The sequence below is a fragment of the Lontra canadensis genome, unplaced genomic scaffold (genome assembly GCF_010015895.1).
Source record: "Lontra canadensis isolate GAN:19392208 unplaced genomic scaffold, GSC_riverotter_1.0 scaffold1, whole genome shotgun sequence".
Classification (NCBI taxonomy): Eukaryota; Metazoa; Chordata; class Mammalia; order Carnivora; family Mustelidae; genus Lontra; species Lontra canadensis.
This window is the reverse complement of record NW_022630995.1, coordinates 124,451,349-124,473,719: the sequence shown is the minus strand read 5'-3', so window position 1 is coordinate 124,473,719 and position 22,371 is coordinate 124,451,349. Positions and strand designations below refer to the sequence as shown.

The 22,371-nt window shown below is 34.3% G+C and overlaps 1 protein-coding gene across 2 annotated transcripts in view; it reads right to left on the bottom strand.

Annotated features, from left to right (window-relative positions):
- Positions 1 to 9,157: 9,157 nt before the first annotated feature.
- GLRB (glycine receptor beta) overlaps positions 9,158 to 22,371 on the bottom strand; it is a 97,407-nt gene continuing 84,193 nt past the window's right edge. For both annotated transcript variants that reach the window (XM_032863008.1, XM_032863016.1), the window contains one exon: positions 9,158 to 10,330. In XM_032863008.1, coding sequence (XP_032718899.1) covers positions 10,034 to 10,330 — 297 coding nt within the window. In that variant the 3' untranslated portion in view covers positions 9,158 to 10,033. The remainder of the gene's footprint in view (positions 10,331 to 22,371) is intronic.

Here is a 22,371-nt window from a genome sequence, read left to right as displayed (position 1 = left end):
GAATAATCTGGTTACGTATGAATAGCTTTAAAAAACCCTAAAGTTGTGAGTAAAACATATGGTTACATATCATTTATGTACATTTAAAAACATGAATATTTGTATATTGTTCCTTTAGAATATTAAGCAATAATTTTTGAAAAAAGTACCAACTAACTGATAATCATAACTGCCTCCAGGTATAAGTGCAGAGGATCAAGAGGTGGTGACTATTTCAGTTTTATCCCTTAGGGTCTGTTAGCCTTAAAAATAAAACTGCCAGTTATTTTACCAGCAAAAAATGGGTTCATCTGGAAATAGCAGATACTTGCAATTCAGGACAAACAAGCCATGGCAAGTCATGGACAAGTCTGGAGAACAAAGGAAAAGTATGCTTTTTTATAGAGGAAGGAGATTTCTATAGAAGGCCTGTTATAAACAAAATATAAACAAGTTGTTTATATTATAAAAAGCCCAATGGTGAAAACTGGGTTTGAAATATGGTGGCTTTTCACTGGCTGAGTTGTGACTGTCTCTCATTGGCTGAAATGTTGCTGGGGAGGAACAAAACCTTTCTTCCTCCTGCTGGGTAGTAAAGAAGTAGCTAAAGTATTGTCACTTGCAAGGTATATCTCTTCCTGTTGGCTCTGCAAGTGAAGAAAAGTGGGCCCAAGAGTTTTCCCCTTCTGGCCTCCCAACTCCTTTTAGTGAAGTTTCCTTTCATTAATTTTCATAATTCTAATTAAAAGAACAAATAAGACAAAGTACTTTAATGTTACTTACCAATAAAATGAATAAAAGAATTCAAATCAAATATGCTAGAAAGTTAAAGCGATTTAATTCTTAGTGTTGGAATATAGGTAATTATTATATTTCCTTTTCCATTTTTCTGATTATTTTCTATTCCCACTGATACTTCTCATTCTCAATCTCTCTCATTCATTGATACACACACACATACACATGTTTAAAATCATAAAAAAAAGTTCAAGTTTCAAAAGAAAGAAGTTAAAAAAAAGGAGTTTTGCACAGTGTAGTGGTGTGTAATACTGTGAATGTTTGTGCCCCGCCAAATTCATGTTGAATGTCGAAATCCTAATCCCAGTGTGATGGTGTTTGGAGACTAGGCTTTGGGGAAGTTAATTAGATCATGAAGGTGGAGGCCTCATGAACGGGACTGTTGCTCTTACAGCAAGAGGCCAGACTATTCACTAGCTCTGCTCGCCCTGTGAAGGCACCACGGGAGATGGCCCCCTCTGAACCAAGAAGAGAGCACTTTCCAAGAACAGACATGCTGGCCCCCTAATCTCAAAATCAGACTTGAGAATTGTGAGAGATAAATGTTTGTTGTTAAAGTCACCAAGTCTATGGTTATTTCCTATATTAGCTTCAACAGACTGAGACACATAGGTGGAGAAGGAATCTGCGAAATTATTAGCAAGAAAGATGCTTTATTCAAGTCTCATACCCTATATATGGTGAGAGAAAATAAACAGAGCCCACCTGAAACAGATACAGTCCGACAGCTATTTCACAATTTGATATTGAACTTATACACTTCTCTGAAGAGCTCTGATTAAGTACAGGCAAGGTAGGGGAAGGAATAAAAGAAAGGTTAAGGATGTTCAGGTTTCATTTATAATGGCATGGGCATCCCAGGGACACAGAGAAAACATGTGGAAACATACAGAAAGGTGGGAACTAGAGGAGGTTAAGCCTCGGAAGTGGAGGATTGAGAGAAGAAGAGCTGGGATTTGAGCTGGGATGAATGATGATGGCTCATGAGTAGATACCAAGAAAGGGTATCCTACGAAGTAAGATAAGATACTCTGCAAGTGCCAAAACCCCCTGGAGGACAGGACTGACCTAGCCTATGTGCAAGGAGTTAGATTCAGCCTGAATTATGAGTAAACCCAAAAGAATTGGACAAAGTGAATAGGGAGGCAGCTGGGTGTGTTCCCTTCCTGAACCATTTTGTACACAGAAAACAGAAGTTTTTCTTGAAGTATTCAGTGATGGGGTGGGAGAGGCATATATAGTTCCTTTTATGAGGTGGGGCAGAATGAACCTGGAGTATATACAAGGATGGGAGTGTTTTTTCAATGAATAGCATACAAATAAATAAATGGAACAATCTGTTGAGACTAACTTTTTCTCTCTGGGCCATCTGGTTCATATCAATTAGCACACGCTTGTTTTATTTGATCCTTAAGTAACATTCTCTCAAAGAACTCCTAATGTAACCTTAATGTGAAACTGTTCCCTATATATATAAAATAGGTACCCTTTAGTACTTCTAAATGGGCAAAAAATAGTATGTCTTAATTGCAAATAAAACACCAATTGTTATTATACTGTGTGTGTGTGTATGTGTGTGTGTGTGTGTATTCACATACACCTATACACACACACACACATATACACACACGCATTTTTTACTTTAGTATCTTTCTAGCATTATACTTGTCAGGTGCAAAGTGTTTAACAAGTATCTTTTCATAAATGCATAAATATTATGGCTATAATATACAATATGTTGCCTTAAGAAGATTTAAATATAATTTTGTTACTTAGAGGTTGGCCTCATACATTTTTAATATGAATTCAGAATGCAACACATTATCATTTATACAGAAGTGAGTTAGTTGGATATTTTGATTGAGACTAACCATTATGGTCATTACATATTTGAATTACTGATTTTCAAAGAATTAAAGTACAATAAAATATATTAACACAACAATTCTACTGAATATTATTTAGTATTCCCTCTAAGTTTTAGAAAGAATTTCAGAATCATGCAGTTCTCTAGGAAAATCATTATGAGCATTAATTATCTTTTATTAGATCTTTAATTATCTTTTATTACCATACATGCACGAGTTATTAGAGATTGAGTCTAATTTGAACAATATGGGTAACATATCTAGGAAATCCTTCCTGTATTCTTTTTAAAAAATTCTGAAATATTCTCATTTATCTATTTTTATAGGATAAATGTAGAATATGACCCTTAAATATGTGGATTCTGAATTTTTGGCATTATTGTATTCTGTTGCTCACAACCTAATGTTTAAATTATGGACTTCCAAGTAAATAGTCCAAAGATTCTTTTCATACCTACCAATAATATTTTAATATACAAGTTATAGTTTCTGATATTGTTTCTATCCTTAAATTACTTTTATTTTATATTCAAAATCAATCTCAATGATTATGGATGTTAAAACACCTAACATGCAGAAGTAATATGTGCCTCTTGTCAAAATGTCAGTGTATATTTTAGCCAAACACTCATTATTTTAATTAGGAAATTTTGAAAAAGGGCAACTTCCTTAGTGATAGGTTTAGTGCTAGAAATACTGTAGTCATATTAGTTAGGGGTAAAATCAGATAAAAATAACCAATAATTTTTATTGCATGTACTATGTGCTGGGAACTCTGCTGAGCACTTTACATATAATAATACATTAAATCATCACAATAACATTGTGAGATTGTTATTGTTACCCATGTTTTAGAAATAGGGAAACTGAGGCTCATAAATGTTGAATAACTTGCCAGATATACACTAGTAAATAGAATTCTAGCATAGATTATGTGTTTCCAAATCCTTGCCTATAACGAGCTATAAAAGGCAGACTTACATGTCGTAATTGGTCATTCTTGCATTATTTTTATTCCTTCTTTAAAAATAGAGTACTTAAGAAAAAATTCTTAGACCAGGTTTGCAGGACTGTATATGGCAAACCCAGGTCCTATTACTTCCAATCTAAATGGTCTTTCTAGTACCCATCCCTGCCTCCCTGTAAGTTTCCATACGATGCTGCCTTTTGTCTTAGGACCCTGAGATTACTTTTATATCACGCATGTCCCACACGTAGTCTTCAGGAGATTTCACATTTTCATTTAGACATTTAAATTCATTCATCTAGAAATTTGAACGCTTCTAAGATGCCAGTGGACTGATTGGAAACTCCAGTGATTTTTGAATGAAAGGGCTTTTGAGTATACAAATGAATGAACCAGACAAGTGCAGCTGTGTTTAGAATGAGGCTTTATAATAGTCCAAGGCAGAATTTATTAGGTATTCCCTCTTAATGAGTTCCATATAATTCTTTCAGTTAATAAGTTAAAGATCATCTTTGTAGCTGAGGAGCCTGAAGATTCTGACTTGGATTTATTAAAAATGCTTACGTTTGGCTGGTAAAGTAGGCAGATATGATGCTGCTATTGTGTGCTAACTTCCCGTCCGAAGGAGAAGATCCCTAAAAGCTATATGGCATAGGTTGTAGTCCTTAAAGAGAAGTGAACGGGGTGTTTATTATTGTTAAATGCCATTTTCCTCCTGCTACACTTCCAACTCTAATAAACACTTGAAAGAACATCCCATGGGAACATACAATAAACTGAGCTGAGCTTTTTCAAAAATTAAAATCATTTGCCTCTTCATCTTGTTTACCATTTCACAAAATGGGGTTTCTGTTATGTGTCATCAATGGCATAGGGTGAGGCAATGCTAATTGACTAATAAAATCCCTATTTGATGAGGTAATTGGGAAAGGACCTGTAGTTTGACTGCATTCTTGCTAAACGGGGGCGGAGGGCTCTGATTCCTTTTGACCGCTTTACTGTGAATGATATTAATTGAACTGCAATTGCCTCAGGCTGCAAATTGGGATTTACTGAAAAATGTTTCAAGTTATAGGATTAAGATCAGATGGGAGTTTTAGTTAAGAGGCAAACATTAGGTAAAGGGCATTACATCATCAGCTCAGGAAACTTTCCTTTACTGTTCATTATTTCCTCAGCAATGTTAACTAGGAAATAAAATACAAATAGCACTTTAACATTTTTAATTGCAATGTTTCTACACTTTACATATCATCATTATTTTAGTTAATATCTAGCTTCAAAATTCTACAATCTATGGTAAAAGAGAGTTTACCTAGCTATATTAAACTATTTCTTACTTTTCTTGAAAACAGGTCTTTTTCTTTTAGACAAATGAGGTGGTTCCTTCTCGTGCTTTGGTAATGTGCATAAAGCATTCTGGTTTGTATAACAGTGATCTGTGTATTTAGCATATCTATTTCCTTCTCACACTATTGACTCTCATTTAAGAAGGGGGTCCTGGTCTTTACAGTTTTTGGCTAACACAATACCTTTAGCATATAAAGTACCCAATAAGCATTTACTGATGTACAATTTTTTTTCAGTATTCTATTCTTAGAGGGCTTAGAGAGAATGGTTTGGGCGTGATATGTGAAATTTGAGGAATTTTAAAGTATTTGTGGAAACGTAAATGCATTTATTGTTTAGAATATAGAAATTTCAATTTTCTCATTGTTCTTCTTGGGTAAGAACAAAATATAATAATATATAGGCATGTGTAATAATATAGGTGTAAAAATAGAGAGAAAATATAAAATGTATTAAATATAAAATATAAAGTTTATGCCTATATGTATATATACTCACTAAGGGAGTAACCAATCTTGAATATGGCATCCATATTCCATTAATATTAATCACAAGAAAGTCTGTTTAGTAAATAAGGGGAGGGTAGTGAATGCTAAATTATTGATATGCTGTGTAAACATATGCATTTAATTTGAAAATATAATTGGAAAAAATCTGCTCTTCTAAAGCATAGCATAGCAATAATAGTCTAACAAGAAAGCCTTTAGGGAGCCTGGGTGGCTCAGTTGGTTAATTGCCTGCCTATGGCTCCGGTCTCTAATCTCAGGGTCTGGGACCTACGTAGGCCCACATCAGGCTCCCTGCTTGGTAGGGAGCCTGCTTCTCCCTCACCCTGCTGCTCCCACTGCTTGTGCTCCCTCTCTCTCTGACAAATAAATAAAATCTTAAGGAAAAAATGTCGATTAAAAGTTATAAAAAATACTTTATTTCTCATCTTAGGCTTGGTACTTTAAAATTTTATATGCAACTATTTATGTAAACAAACTTTCAGTAAATAGGGATGATAAACTGAGTTGTTTTTAGAGCACCTTAATTTGAACACTGAATATGTAATAGGAAATATTTTAACATCGTTTTTCAATAGAGATGCAGCCATATGACTAATAAACAATATTGGAGGAAAAAATTTTAGTTAAAATGAGTAAAGACATGACATCCAAGAGTGGCACACTTAAAATAGTGAAAGATAAACCATTTCCCTAAAAGGTAAGTTACCTGGCTGAACTTAGCACTCTAATCAGTGCTAAACAGGACACATAAAGGTCAAAATCAGTTTGGTTGGAGTTTAAGATGTGAGGAGAGGGGTGGTATGAGAAATAGCTGCCGAGACTAGCTAAACATTTAAAAGGAGAAAATTTCATGTCAGAGAGAGGACTTTTTACTTAGTTCACTGGGCAGCACAAGATACACCAAAGATGTTTGAGCAGAATGCCATGATCAAGCTTTATTTTGAAGAATTTAATGTCATGATAATTAAGTGAAATTTGTGATACTGGATTGGATCTTGAAACAAACCAAAAAAAGTGGGGCAAATGGTAAATTTGAATAAGGTCTCTAGATTATAGACTTGGATTAATGTTTATTTCTTGATATGGATAACTGGTAGTACTGTGGTACCGTCTCCTTGTTTAGGAAATATACACTAAACTGTATAAAGGTAAAGAGACATCATATCTGCAAATTTATTTTAAATGTTTCAGAAAAAAATGTCTCAAGTGCACACACACATACACACATACAGTAGGAGGGGAATAAGTAAGTATGGTGACATATTAACATTTGGGGAATCTGTATAAGTGGTAAACAGGAATTCTTTGGAATATTTTCACAAGCTTTCTAAAAGTCTGAAACAATCTCAAGAAAGCTTTTAAAAAGAAAAGTAGTGTGTCAGTGACATAAAGTAGGTTTAGAGATGACTAGGTTGTGAGAGTTGGATATATCATCATGAAAATCAATATTAGTAATTTTTTGGAGGGAAATCTGGGAGAACACCCCCAAATTTAAAATGTACACATCTTTAAACTCAGCAACTCCATTTCTGACATACGACTCATGGAAGTATACTCATGTGTGCACAAAGATACTTAGTGCAATACTATTTTGATTAGAAAAGTAAACCAATCAAAACTTTTGCTTAAGAAGCAGCTACATTCAAGCACATTCATGCTTTAGAATAATCAGGAGACAGAGGATAGATTTATAAATGTCCAATATGTCCTCAGACAGAAAGATCTCCAAGACACAGTAAATAAAAAATAAAGAAGTTGCAAAACTATACATATGGTAAAATCCCCATCATGTTAAATCCCATTGAATTAAACTATCTTTTATACTTAAACCTGGATAGAGTTGTAAATTTACCTAGAGTAAGGCGATAACCTCTGGGGAAAAGAGAGAAGAGCTTGAAGAAAGATGGCCATGACACCAATGTTTAGTGCTCACTCTAAATACATCTTGCTTTCTAATATATCAGGTGTTCATATCTTACTTGGATAATTTAAAAAATTAATATCTCACAGTTAGTTCAAAATAAGCTGAGTTGGGGCACCTGGTTGGCTCAGTCTGAGCGGGACACAATGCTTCATTTCAAGGTCATGAGTTCAAGCCCCACATTGGGTATGGAAATTACTTAATCAAAATAATAATAATAATAATGATAATGATAGTAATAATTAGCTGAGATAGAGTGGAGAGAGATTAAAAACTGCTGTAGCAGTCTGAAAAAGAATGGGAAAGGCAACTGAATTAAGGTTGTGTCAGCCGAAATGGAGAGGAGGCAGTGGTAGGGGTGAGAGGGAAAATCTCTATTCCTCCTGAAAGGGTGAAAAACGAGAGAAGGAAGGAAGATTTAATATGGCTGACTACAATAGCGACATCTTTAACAAGAACAGGAAATAAGGAAACCTACTGATTTGTGAAGAGAAGATCATTTTTATTTTGGAGACACTGAATCTAAGATACTGATATCCAGGTAGATATACTGCAAGTCTCCCAGAAAGACATAATATTTAGAGACACAGACCAGAACTACCATGGGGTTAAGCAACTAAATCTTTGAGGTAACAATTATAAAACAACTGTAAGTGGACACAGATTGTACTTCTTTGTTATGATCACGGTCTAATGTTCCATTTGATGTTCATAACACACTTAGTCCTGGAACAGGACATATTTATAGTTGGATATTAAAATTAATCTTAAGAGGTGACAAGACTATATTACATAAAGGAATTCATTCACATTTCTTTTTTCAATAAATTCTTGCATAATGAAACCTGTCTTCCATTTGGTACATTTCCCACTTAAAACTCTGTATCTAAATCAAACTGAATATGAATGAAATTTGCAACATAGAAAATGTATTATAATCAAATCTAATTTTTATAAGTAAAAATTTTAAATGGTTTAAGTCCTACTCAAAGCATTTTTTTTTTTTTTTTTTTTCCATCACAGTTCCATTAAAACGTTACTGCCCTGGGTCCCTGCAGGATATGCAAGTCCATTGGTGGGGTTACTTGTGGCATTTTATAACTACTCAGATGGTTAAGTTTTGCAGCTAGGGGGTGCTGAAGGACTACAGAGAATTAGATTACATCTTATTTTTTAAAAATTTGGTAATCAGTGAAAATCTTTAAAAAATTAAACTCTTTAATGAAATAGCATTGAATTACATATATCAATTTGCATAAACAATATTTAAACACATTTTATCATTGAATTGACCATATAAACTCTCAGCTCCAACAAAACTCTCTCAATAATGTAAATATACTTACTTGGTCTTATGCTTGTGTTATATGAATTATGGATAATTCCAATTTCAGCTATGGAGAAATGAAAAAGTTAACACTGGATTGATATCACTAAGAAACGGGAGACTTATAGATCATCAAGTGCCTATTTTCAGGTTCAAACAAGATCAATGTAAATAAATCTAAAAAGTCTAGACTTCTGACAAGAAAGAAAATACAACTAGCAGTAAGACCGAACTTAAACAAAGATATTACATACTCAATCTTTAAATGTTTTATAACAAATCCAAAAAGTATTCAAATAAAAAAAGAAATGAATTCAGAAAAAAAGTCAATTTTACTTAAAAAATATGTAAGCATTTTAATAAAGAAGTTAAAATCCTCCCATGATTTTTCCCCCCAAACTCATTTCCAGTAATAGTGTATTTTCCCCTTCGTTTCTTAAAAATTATGTGAAATCACATATCCATTATTATATTCCAATTTAAAATATTTATGATTCTCTAAGGCACAATGATTTTGTATATTCTGTATCAACAAAATGAAATCCATGAAAATATATTTAGGCTTTAAGGTGGATTAAATAGACTTTCTTTTGCCAGAAATATTTAATCAATGTATCTATCCTTTATTTTTATCAGAAGTCAGAATTCAGTATGAATTTATGTAAATCTAGATTTCCCTTTGTTTCAAAAATGCTCACTGTGTTTCATAAACTGGCATTTTGACAACACAGGCACACTTTAAAATGAGCTGATTTTACAAATTAGTAATTTTTTGAACTTTATTTCTCCACAGAGCCCACATAATTATAGTTGATATGTTTCTACTTACAAAGTTTAAACAATATGTAATATAATTTTGCTTAATCTGTGATAATACCATCTAAAATTATACAAGATTAAGATGGTTTTTTCTGAAAGTTACAAGGAAGGAAATTTGAAATACTACATACATTAGAATGGTGATCATAACAGGCTCCAGCGTGCACATCATTTTATTATGAGAATTATCTGAAGTATCTGCAATTTACACTAACTGAAGAGAATTGTTTGGATTTTATTTTATGTAGTATGCTTATCCTTCATTTATTCTTAAAGCAATGTGTTCACTATACATATATACATCATTAGTAGAGCACAGAAGTAACAAGATCATGCTGCCATTCAAAAGTAAGGTGCCACATTTTTATTACAATCAAATGGCATCCAAAATGCAATATATTGCTATGAAAATGCAAAATTTCTCAGATTGGCATTTATGAGTGAGGCCAGTCACAATGAAATGGCATTTTATTTTACACAAATCAAAAAGATTTATCATAAATATATAGACCAATATATAACATTGAAGAACAAGAAGCAGAAAGGAAACAATGCTCTCGCATAAAGATCAATTCGCTTTGCTGCTGTTGGAATAACAGGTTTGGCAGGCGGCGGCTTCTTGTTGTTCTTCGCCTGAGATTTCCCAAGCCCATTGTTGACTTCAATAGGTTTTCCATAGCAGTCATAATTGGATAATTCAAAATCTCTTGGTAAGCTTCCAACAATGCTGAAGTCATTAGACCTCAGGTCAGACTTGGAAGTGCACACCTTTTTGCATCTCGTCTCTCCTACCTGAGAATAAAAGTTGAGGACAGAGTACATTTAGAATTGTTCTATTCATAAAACATCTCTTCAAAAGGATATTTTAAAAATCTGCTACTTTAGTCAGTTGACTATTATCTCGGTTTGACAAAAAAATCCAATAGTAACTGAAGAGGCCGTCAGACTACTTGAATATTTAGGGTTCTAAAATGTTGCTCATATGACAAGGCTTATGTCATGGAATAAACTTTTGATTGGTTATTTTATGTCAAGGGAACTCAAAGCGCAAATCAACATTTATCTTAGGTACTCCCAGGCTTGTGAGAGTTCTCATTTGAAATACCAATAAACTATAATCCAATATTTAACCATTATACAGACTATATCACTACAATACATGGATAAGAGAAATCTTCTGGTACTTCTAACCTTTGACTTCCCCATGGATTCTATTTCTGGAGATGGTGGTTTTTAAATGACTGAGGAATTTATCTCTTCAATGAGACAGACTCTGTCTCTAAACTGCATTCACAACTAGGAACTAAAAATGGGTCATAGTGATCATGAACCAAAAATGAACTGGTGAAAGGCAATCATTCCTAATTTGTGACTAAAGTGAATTAGCCAACCACACTCAGAGAATCCAAAGAAATTATGTATATTACAGCCAGGTCATATGTCACAGTGATTATTCAGTTGATAATCTCTAAACTATTACATTTATAACATTCCCTATAACATACAGAATAATTATTTCACATTGAACTCACTCTAGCAATCAGAAATGCTCTCAGAAAATATAGATGCTGGGGTGTCTGTGTGGCTCAGTGGGTTAAAGCCTCTGCCTTAGGCTCAGGTCATGGTCTCAGGGTCCTGGGATCGAGCCCCACATCGGGCTCTCTGCTCAGTGGGGAGCCTGCTTCCCCCTCTCTCTCTGACTGCCTCTCTGATTACTTGTGATCTCTCTCTGTCAAATAAATAAATAAAATATTTTTTCTAAAAAAAGAAAATATAGATGCCAACCCCAACATCTTAAAATAACACTGATATTACAAAAGTCCACAGAAGAGTTAACTCTTGACTCTACTGCTTAATTTCCTACTGTTCTTAATCCTGAGTTCCACAGTTTGCCTTTGGAATCTCCATTATTGATATTTACTGCTTTTACTAAAAAAGGAAACCTGTCCTTATATACTCTTAGTACACTATAGCCATTCTAGTTTTTGCCTTTTTCATAATACAATGACTAGTTATATAGATTCCATTCACCTTTACCAGATTATGGCTGGATAAAACTCATGCTTAATATAAGAATTAACACAAATTATTTCCCAGCAGTACTTTAGGTAGCAGGACCCTATCCTTTATCTGGACAAACACTGAGTCATATCTTCTGGGCAAGAGCCAGATGGCAGTGTTTAGAAGAATACAGCACATAAAATTAAGATGTAGTGGGTGAAAAACAAAAACAAAAACAAAACAAGTTAAGATGCGTTTGTGTATCTCCTATCATTATACATGTAGATTACTTCCATTTTTTCTTCAATTATGAACATGTCCTGGTAATGTTATTTTTTAAGCTCGTATATAAGTGTTGGCTTTAATTGTATATACTTTATACCACATAGATATGTGTACAATCCTGCTGAGTAAGAATTGTTAAAAATATGTTTATATAAATATAACTATATAAAAATACACAAGAAGCTACTGATAAGTAGGAATGGGAATTGTGGAGCTGGAAATTTACCTATTTATTGTATGATTTTGGGGGGGGGATTTTACCCTTCTTAGTGTTTCATACTAAGAAAAAAAAAGATGTGAAATGCCAATATATTAACATATTTAGAGAAGGTTTGGGATGTAAAATAGCTCAAAGTGGAAACATAGTTCCATACTGCTTTGATGGAACTTTGTTTTAGCTAACAGAGGCAAACCTTAAGAGGATTCTCCCTCCCCTTTCCTAATGTGTAGTTACAATTTACCAATTGTAACTACAATTGTAGTTTGTACAAGTAACTACAATTGTAACTACCAATTTTGAGAACTCAACTGACTTTAAAAGAGTATGGCTTGATTGACTATTTTTGATTGAGCAACCACAAGTTCAGGGTCTAGTCCATATCAATTTATGCAGTGTGTCTAGGAAAATACCTGGCAAAAAATAGGGACTGGTCAGTGGAATGAGAACAAAGGCAGCAACTGAAATTGAAATTATTTAAATACGACTTTGGGAAATCACATATATATAATTATGAATATATATATTATAAATATATGAACATAAACACAAATATGTGAACATTGTAAATTATGATTATATAATAGAAAATATAGTTTCTATATATAAAACTTACTCTTATACCTTCCATTTAAATTCCCCAATTTAAAATTTTAAAAGGCCATTTTCAGCAAGCATTCTGTGATTTAAATTCCACCACCACACACATGCGCACACAGACTCACATTCATACTCCTACACATTTCCTATAAGTGTACCAGAAAGAAGACCACATTTAAAGCTCTAATTTTCCAGTCCTATTTGAAGAGTAAGTCTTAGCATTATCAGTGAACTTTTGTGAAGAGTAAAATTGCTACCTTGTTTGGAACAGAGGTTGAGAACAGTCTCTACATATCATATCTTTGTATTATCCCCAGACTCTCAGAGCAGTCATCAAAATCTGGGACTCTGTGGATATCCCATCTTGCTTTCTCCCTTTAGAATTCTCTACTCCAAAAGTTTTATTTACTAACTGTGCTTTAGAATCCGCTTATCAAAACAAAGGGATATTCTAGCTTCTGCCAATGGACTCAATTCTTATCATTTACTTTATTTTCTCACAAAGAAAGCCATGCATATTTACTACAGAAATGCATTTACTTTAAATCATATTTTATACACAGCTCTAGGTATAGTTTTAGTATCTATAAATAACTAAATAAGTAATCAAATTTATATGATATTATAACCTAAGTCACACATAAATACTTGAAACTTTCTAATCTGTTTTATTTACATTTTTTTAAATAAACATATAATGCATTTTTATCCCCAGGGGTACAGGTATTTTATTTATTTATTTATTTATTTTTAAATAAACATATAATATATTTTAATCTGTTTTATTTACAAAAACATATTCTTGGGTTCTGCTAGACATTTCAGTAATTTTAGAATTTTATCCACACAGTTTATTCAAAATGTAGACATAGGATGTTATATTTAGTCAGAGAGATTATTTAAATATAGTATATATGTCAGTAAGAGAAGAATAATTTCTTCAATGTTAAAGTAATAACAGAAAAGTACTCCAAAGAGCTTCAGTTTGGTTGTACTAAATCTTCACTCATTTAATTTATTAAAACCTCTTCTAGAAAGGTATTTGAAGGTTCTCTTATTTGAAAAGAGTTGTGTGTGTGTGTGTGTACTGAAGGAGAGAACCTCTACTATAGAAATATCTTTTAATTATGTGACACAACTAAATAAGAAATAAGAAGTCCTCAGCTTCCTTAAATAGGCAATGATTCATTAACTAGTTGGCTGGGCTCAGCTTTTATCATTCATCGGAGATTTTACACAAACAACTTTTTTGGCTAATACTCTCCACACATAGTTATCATACCAAATACGTACTTAAAAGTACAAAAATATTTAAAATGTAATATTATTTAAAGCAATTATAATATCACATCAAGAGGGATTCAATACGCTCCTAATTAATAAGAAAGTAGTCCTACATAACACATTCTTAAAAGTGATCTTGGTTATATTAATCTCCAATTTATTATTTCTCAATTTTTCCTCATATAAATATGTGTCTCATTTACTTTCATCATATAAACTTGTCATTCCTGAAAATTACTGGTAGCAAAAATGAGCTAGTATGGTAATGAAACTGTCAAGAATAAAAAATGACGCAGATAAGAACTTCCTAATGCTTCAAATTACAACCTTTAGATTGTGTGTGTGTGTGTATGTGTGCGTGTGTGTGTGAGTGTGTGTGTGGTTTTCAGTTTGAGTCACACATTTAAAAGGAAATCACCATATGCAATATTTCTTGACCAGAAAACTTACATATGATTTCATGGGGATAATATTATCTTTTGCAGTTAACAAAAATATGTTCAAAAGGGAATAATTTCTATATATTTTACCCAATTTAAGTCATTCCTTATTTTTAAAAACCCATCATTACTATAGGAAACAACTATCTCATTCATACTTAAACAACAGGCTTTATGTTTTTAATTGTTCAAATCATAAGGCAAAGACACTATTTTGTCTTTTATTCACAACATCTTTCTTATGAATAGCACATGGTACACACCAGGCATTGGGGGCAGGATGATATTAACAACAGTAGGTCCTCAACTAAATTTAAGGGGGAAATAACCCAGATAATTATGTGTGTATGATGACAGATTTATGTATGCAGGCAAAATTTTAAAACATGCTAAAAGCTAGATTATATTATCATTGCTGTTTCTTATTACACTTTTTAAAATTATTCCTTTCCTTAGCAAACACACTATAATTTTAAAAATCAGCATCAAAAATTCCCTATAATCCAAATTTCATTGTGCTTTCATTAATAACTATTGTTATTCTGTCTAAAAATAAATGACATATCCTTTTGAAACTGTGCACCACAGGGTTCATGAGGCTGAAACTAGCAGAATGTTGAAAGCTTGTTTTTCAGAGAATCGTTTCTCCCTAATCAGCTATTGTGTCTTTTCAGACCCTACTAACAAATCCACTAGCTGTTTCTGTAGAAGACTGAACTCAAGGTCAACCGACATGGTGCCAGCCTATGAACAAGCAAGGCCCTGCATTCTTTCACAGAGATAACAAGACTAAGACCCCATTACAGTTTATACCAGCTCTCTGAGAATGCCCACAGCCCCTTCTCCCTGTCCTAATATAACCTCCTGATGTGAGGGGCTGAATTTTTCCTCTTTCTGGCGTTAAGTCCCTACCCCAAAGTGAAATGAGATTTATGTTACTTATATGTTTGCTCAGTATGTGTGGTCCATCTTTCCTCATGAATAGTCATAAGTTTCTCTGCCCTTTTCATCAATATGTATGTAATCTCCTACACTGAATTTCCCCTTTAAAAACCCCACTTCTTCACCTGGAACCTCAGAGATGGTCCTTGGACACCAATCCACCATCTTCCCAGGTTGCCAGCCTCCTAAACAAAGCATTCTTTCCTTTCCAACCAACACTTGTCTCTTGAGTATTGTCTTTTGAGTGGCAAGCAGCCAAACTTGGGTTTCAATAACAATTTCATAGAAATTACTTTGCAAAAGTTTGTGCTTTGAAAGCAAAGTATACTGGAAAAAATGCATTTTGAAACTAGAAAGTGTATTTTTTCATAGCAAAACCACTAAATTAAAAAGACAACAAATTTTAATTTCTCTTTTTTATATTTTTTATGTCAATGTGCAACAGTCTTATGAATTTATCAAGCTCACATATTTTCTCTAAGTTTGACATATATATTAAAGATGTTAGTTTTTTTACTAATTCTCATTTTGAAGTCTATCTCAGGATACAAATGTTACATGGGTACAATGTTCATTTTAGAAGTTGCGTTTGGCCTGTAAACAATAAAAATAACTCATATTTGGGCGCGTGGGTGGCTCAGTGGGTTAAAGCCTCTGCCTTCGGGTCAGGTCATGGTCCCAGGGTTCTGGGATCGAGCCCCACATCAGGCTCTCTGCTCAACAGGGAGCCTGCTTCCTCCTCTCTCTCTGCCTGTCTCTCTGCCTACTTGCGATCTCTATCTGTCAAATAAATAAATAAAATCTTAAAAAAAAAACCCTCATATTTATTTCTGGAGATGAAAATTTCTGGTCAACTTTTAAACTCTGTAAATACCATTCTATGACTTTTGTAGCAAAACGTAACAGTTTCAGAAACCAAACACGTTTTTCTATTAGTAAGCTCAAACACAAAGAATTAAAATATAGATGTTCTTAAATATGTTCAACTTTCCTTCATTGGGTAATTACTTTAATGTCTGAAAGCTAAATTTTAAAATAACACAATTCTGTGGAGAATTCAAGATGGCATTGGGAGAACCTGATCTCCTCCCTCCCATGGACCTAACTAATCTACAACCATATATGGAAAAATTCCCTCTGAAGGGGATCAAGAAAGTGGATGAACAGAGCCTCTGTACTAAGAGACATCAACAAAATGTGTAGAAGAGGCAGAGATACGGTCTCACTAAGGGAAAGAAAAACACACCTCAGGCGCAGCACTCCATGTTTAGGAGGGATCTCAAAGTTACACAGCTTTACCCTGAGGAGGGAAAGACGTGAGCTCCAGGTCTTTCAACTTAACCCTTAGATTCTGCACAGGAGACATGAGTCCTCAAAATACCTAACTCTGAAAACTGATAAGGAATATGTTCAGGAAAACTACAGAACCATAGTAATTGAAAAACCCACTCTTAAAAGGCTCAGGTGCTGACTCACTTGACATGGAAACCAGTGCAAGAACAGGAGGCAGCTGAGCCTCTTTTCCCCCAGGAACTTAGACAGTGGAGGCAGCCAGTTTTACTACCTTTTTCTTCCATGCTGATCCTGGCACTGGTGAGTTCCATTTTAGAATCCTTCCTCTAGACTGCTAAGGTCAGAGGGCATGCTCCATAAAGGGCATCAAACAACCTTCTGCCTTGGTCAGGCCTTGCAGCTGACAAGACAATAACCCCATCCACCATGCCCCTGCAGCAGTCACAGCCAGGCATCCCAGCCAGCTGGGCCAGAGCCCACTCCCACCTATCACATGTCCATAAAAGTCATGTATCCACAATAAGAGGAGGGTGCACACAGCCTACACAAGGGATACTCCTGGAACACCTGGCTCCTGTGGCCAGGAAGATTTGCACTTCTGGGCCCCCCAAGACAACACCTACATAAGGCCACTCCTTCCAGACCAGGAAAAAAAGCTGGACTACCTAATACTTAGTAACACACACAGAGAGTCAGGCAAATGAAGAGATGGAGGAATATGTTCTAAATGAATGAATAAGACAAAATCTTGGTAAAAGAACTAAATGAAATGGAGTAAACAATCTACCTGATAAAGAGTTCATAGTAAAGGTTATAAAAATGCTCACCAAACTCAGGAGAAGAATGGATGAAAACAGTGAGAATTTCAACAAAGAGATAGAAAATATAAGAAAGCACCAACCAGAGCTGAAGAATGCAATAACAAAATGTTAAATACGCCAGAGGGAATAAACAGCAGATTAGATGATACAGAAAAATGGATCAGCAATCTGGAAGTCAGAACAGTGAAAATAACCCAAACCGAACAGCGAAGAGAAAAATAATTTTAAAACTGGGTAGTTTAAGGGACTTTGGGACAACATTAAGTATACTAATATTCACATTAGAACTCATACCACTCAATATCAAAAAACACAGTCCAGTTAAAAACTGGGCACCTGGGTGGCTCGGATGGTTAAATAAGTGTCTGCCTTCAGCTCAGGTCATGATCTCCAGGTCCTGGGATCCAGCCCCATATCAGGCTACCAGTTCAGCAGGGAGTCTGCTTTTCCCTCCCTCTCTGCCTCTCCCCTTGCCTGTGCTCTTTCTGTCTTTCTCTCTCAGATGAATAAATAAAATCTTAAAAAAAAAAAAAAAAACTGGGAAGAAGACCTGAAAAGACATTTTGTCAAAGTATATATATATCTGATCAACAGGCATATGGAAAGATGTTCCACATCACTAACCATCAGGAAAATGAAAATCAAAACCACACTGAGATATCGCATCACATCAATCAGAATGGCTAGTATCAAAAGAAATGACGTGTTGGTGAAGATGCAGACAGAAGGCAACCGCTGTGTACTGTTGGCAGGAATGTAAACTGGTACAGCCACTCTGGAAAATAGAATGAAGTTTCCTCAAAAAATTAAAAATAGAATTACCATTTGACCCAGCAATTCTGCTTCTGTGTATTTATCTGATGAAAATAAAAACACTAATTCAAAAAGACACAGGTATCCCAATTTTTGCTACAGCATATTTATAATAGGCGAGATACAAAAGCAACCTAAGTATCCACTGATAGATGGATGAATAAAGAAGATGTGGTAAATACATATAATGGAATATTACTAAACCACAAGAGAGAATGAAATCTTGTCATTTGTGACAAGAGGGGTAGACCTACAGAGTATTATGTTAAGTGAGAAAAGAAAGATAAATACTGTATTATTTGCCTTATACTTGGACTCAAAAACAAAACAAACAAGACTCACAGATACAGAGAACAAACTGATGGTTGTTTCAGGGGAGGGGGGTAGGAGATGGATAAAAATAAATGAAAGGAATTAAAAGGTACAATCTTCCATTAATAAAATAAGTAAAGATATAGTATGTAAATTACAGCATAGGGAATATAGTCAATAATTTTGCAACAATTTTGTATGGTGAAAGATTGTGACTTGTCTTACTGTGCTGATTATTTCCTAATGCATATAAATATCAAATAACTATATTTTCCATCTGAAACTAATATAATATTGTGTGTAATTACTCCAATAGAAAATAACATAATTCAGTCTAATGTTCTAGATCTTATTTATCCTTTATATCTATTGTCATAAAAATCTTGATATATTCTATGGTACTCTGAAAATCTCCTCCATCTATAAAATAAATCGCACCTATTCTGTAGAACTTCTTTGCTTTCTGTCTTGAGATCACTAGCCAGGGTTCAAGTTAGTGAGTAGAGGGATTAGTAGGTTGGAAAAAGGAGAAACTGACAAAAGACTAGGAGATATAAATGGAGATCAGCTGGGCACCTTCACTTGGTGGTGAGTTCTTGTGTGTCCTTTTTGCCTTATATATCCCAGATTTGAAGCTGAAGGAGCTGAAATTAATATACAAGTGGGCACAGATAAAAATAGCCCCAATAAAAGCCTGCCTCCTCTAGTCACAGAACAAAGAAGAAAGCAGCTTAGCAAGATGAAAACCCTTTTGGCTAATAATCTCTCTACTTGAGCCAAACACCACACACACAAAAAAGTGTAACCCCATCTCCATTCATGCAGCAAAGGCTGAGTGGGGAACTGAGCCTTCCACCTTTAAGAGGCTGTAACAAGGTACCCAATACTTTCATTACAGTGGTATTGGAGAAGGCCAGACAGGAAGCTGGGACTTCTAGACTTCCATCTCCATAGACCACTAACAAGGGTCTGCTTCTCCCACTGCATCAGTGGAGACTGTGTAAGCAACAAGGACGTTCACCCCCACCCAGCAGAAACAAACTGCTTCCCCTCTTTTACACTGAGGATGATGTCATAGGAGGCCTAGCAGAGAGGCAGGACTTTTATCACCACAGAGTGGCAACAAGGGCATTCCCCCTGTCATATCAGTGGAGACCACATGGGGTATTAAAAATTCCCAATCCCACCCTGAAATAATGAAGAGACCCACACAGTGTGAGGATCTGAACTTCTACTTCTGGAAGTACTGATGCAGCACCCTTCCTTATCCTGGAAGGACACAGTAAGAAAAAGCCCACTAAAACAAGAAAGGCAAGTTTAAACAAGATTCAGAGTCTCATAAAATAATATGAAAATGTTCAGGTTTCAACAGAAATCACTCATCATATGAAGAACCAGAGAAGATCTCAAATAAATTTTTTTTTAAAAATATGATCAGTAGATACCAACACCAAGATGAAAAATGTATTAGAATTATCTGAGAAAGGTTTTAAAATATGAATGATAAAAATGCTTCAATTAGGTATGGTGAACAATTGTTTGAAATATTTTGAAAAATAGAGAGCCTGAGCAAAGAAATACAAAATCTAAGCAAAGAAAGAATGAAAGAAAGATCGAATGGAGATTTTATTACTATAAAATATATTAAGCAAAATATAAATTTCAGCAGATGAGTTCAACAGAAAAATGGAAGGGGCAGAGGAAAAAATCAGTGGATTAGAAGATATAACCAAAGAAATTATCCCATCCCAATAAAACAGAGAAAGTCAACTAGAAAAAATGAAAAGCCTCAGGGATCTGTGGGACTATAACAAAGAATCTAACAGTTGTGTCATCAGAGACTCAGAAAGTTGGGAGAAAGATAGCAGATACTCAAGAAAATAATAGCTGAGGAAAGCATGGGTGGCTCAGTGGGTTGAATGTCTGACTTTGGCCCAATCATAATCCCAGGGTCATGCGATCAAGTCCCATATCAGCCTCCTTTCTCTGCAGGAGCTGAACACATGCAAAGAAATCCACACCAAAACATAGAGTTTAACTTCCAAATAATAAAGACCAAAAGAAGTCTTAAAGGTGGCCAGAGAAAAACGAAAGTTTACCCTCAGGTGGAAAAACAATACAAATGAAGTGGAGTTCTCATCAGAAGCCACAGAGGTCAGAAGGAGGTAGCACAATTATTTTTTATGTGCTAAAAGAACTGTCAACCCAGAATCCTATAACTAGTGAAAATATCCTTCAGAAATGAAGTGGAAATCAAAACTTCCTCAGATGGAGGAAAACTAGAACAATTTGTTACCAACAGCATTATCCAAAATAATGGATAAAGGAAATTCTCTAAAAGTAAACAATGAAAGACATCAGAAAAAAAGAACATGGTAAGCAAAAAGATATATAAATATAATAAGCTTTCCTTCTCCCTCTCAGTTTTTCTAAACTATATTTGATAACGAAACAAAAATTTTAACACTTTCTAATTGGGTTCTAAGAAATATTTACAATTCTATCATAAACAGAAAGTTAAAGGGATGTTAAAGAATATAACATCACACAAACTGGCAAAATGATGACACTAGTAGACCATAACAAGTTATGTACATGTAATTAGTATCTAGAACAACCACTAAACAAGATAGACAAAGAAATATACTTAAAAACAATATAGAAAACTCAAAATGTCATTCTAAGAAATGTTAAAGTAACCTTCATGAAAACAAGAAACAGAAAAGAGGGAGATTAAAAAAAAATGAAACATAAAAGAAAACATGAAACAATAGAATGAAATCCTAACATATCAATACTTACATTAAATTTAAATGATCTAAATATACCAATCAAAACATGAGAGTGGTGGAGCAGATTAAAAGCCATAAATCAACAATATATGTCGTCTGCAAGAAACTTACTTCAAATACAGTGATACAGACATGCTGTGTGGAAAAGGCTTGAAAAGACATGTCAAACATATGACCTCTCTAAGGTCATGACAACTCTGCAGTAATGAAAATAGTATACTTATTCTTCATATTCTTCATAAAGAGAGTTTAATGACTTAACTATAAATTTTTTTTAATTTTTCTAAAAATTCTAGCTTCAGGCAGCACCACATAGAAACAGTTTGCCTCCTTTTGTATTTAAAAAAGAGTCTGTAGCATACTTGTCTAACATTCTAGGTAAGGGATATGGCTGTAATTAACAAACTAATAGACTAATAGCCCATGTTAATGGAGCTATAATATAGAAGGAAGAGGTAAGGTTTTCAAGGTTGTAGGACAGTATGAACCTATTAGTCTCTTATGGAATTTATCATGTCACGCTCAATGGACATAGTCTCCTGGTTTACTACTCTTCCCATACAGAAGATATCAATCAGGTACACTGGGGTAAGTGGATAGCTATATTTAATCCATGAAATAGCCTACTGCTCCAGAATTTATCAGAATCTAAAGGCATTGCCTATTATTCTTAAATCTATGATCAAGTGATAAGGCAATGTCCAATTCTGTAAGCACTCCCCACTAAGCTGGACAGATCCTAAACCATGGGTATAGTGGGAAACAGTCAGAAGGTCTATACTTTGGCAAGATCTCCACATTCAAAGGTAGCCATCAAAGCAGAAATGTACCATGAAACTCCATGGAAAGTCTTCTAGAAATTTGATACAGTGTGGATTCCTGTTTCTTAATTAGTATTTAACCTAAGTGTTTTTTTATTTTTTTTTTCCAAAAAGTATGCTGTGTACAGTTCCTTTTTTTCTGTGAGAGAAAAATGAGTGAGCACCAATTCTATCAAACCTTCATACCCACAGAAAAGTATCTTTCTCCTGAT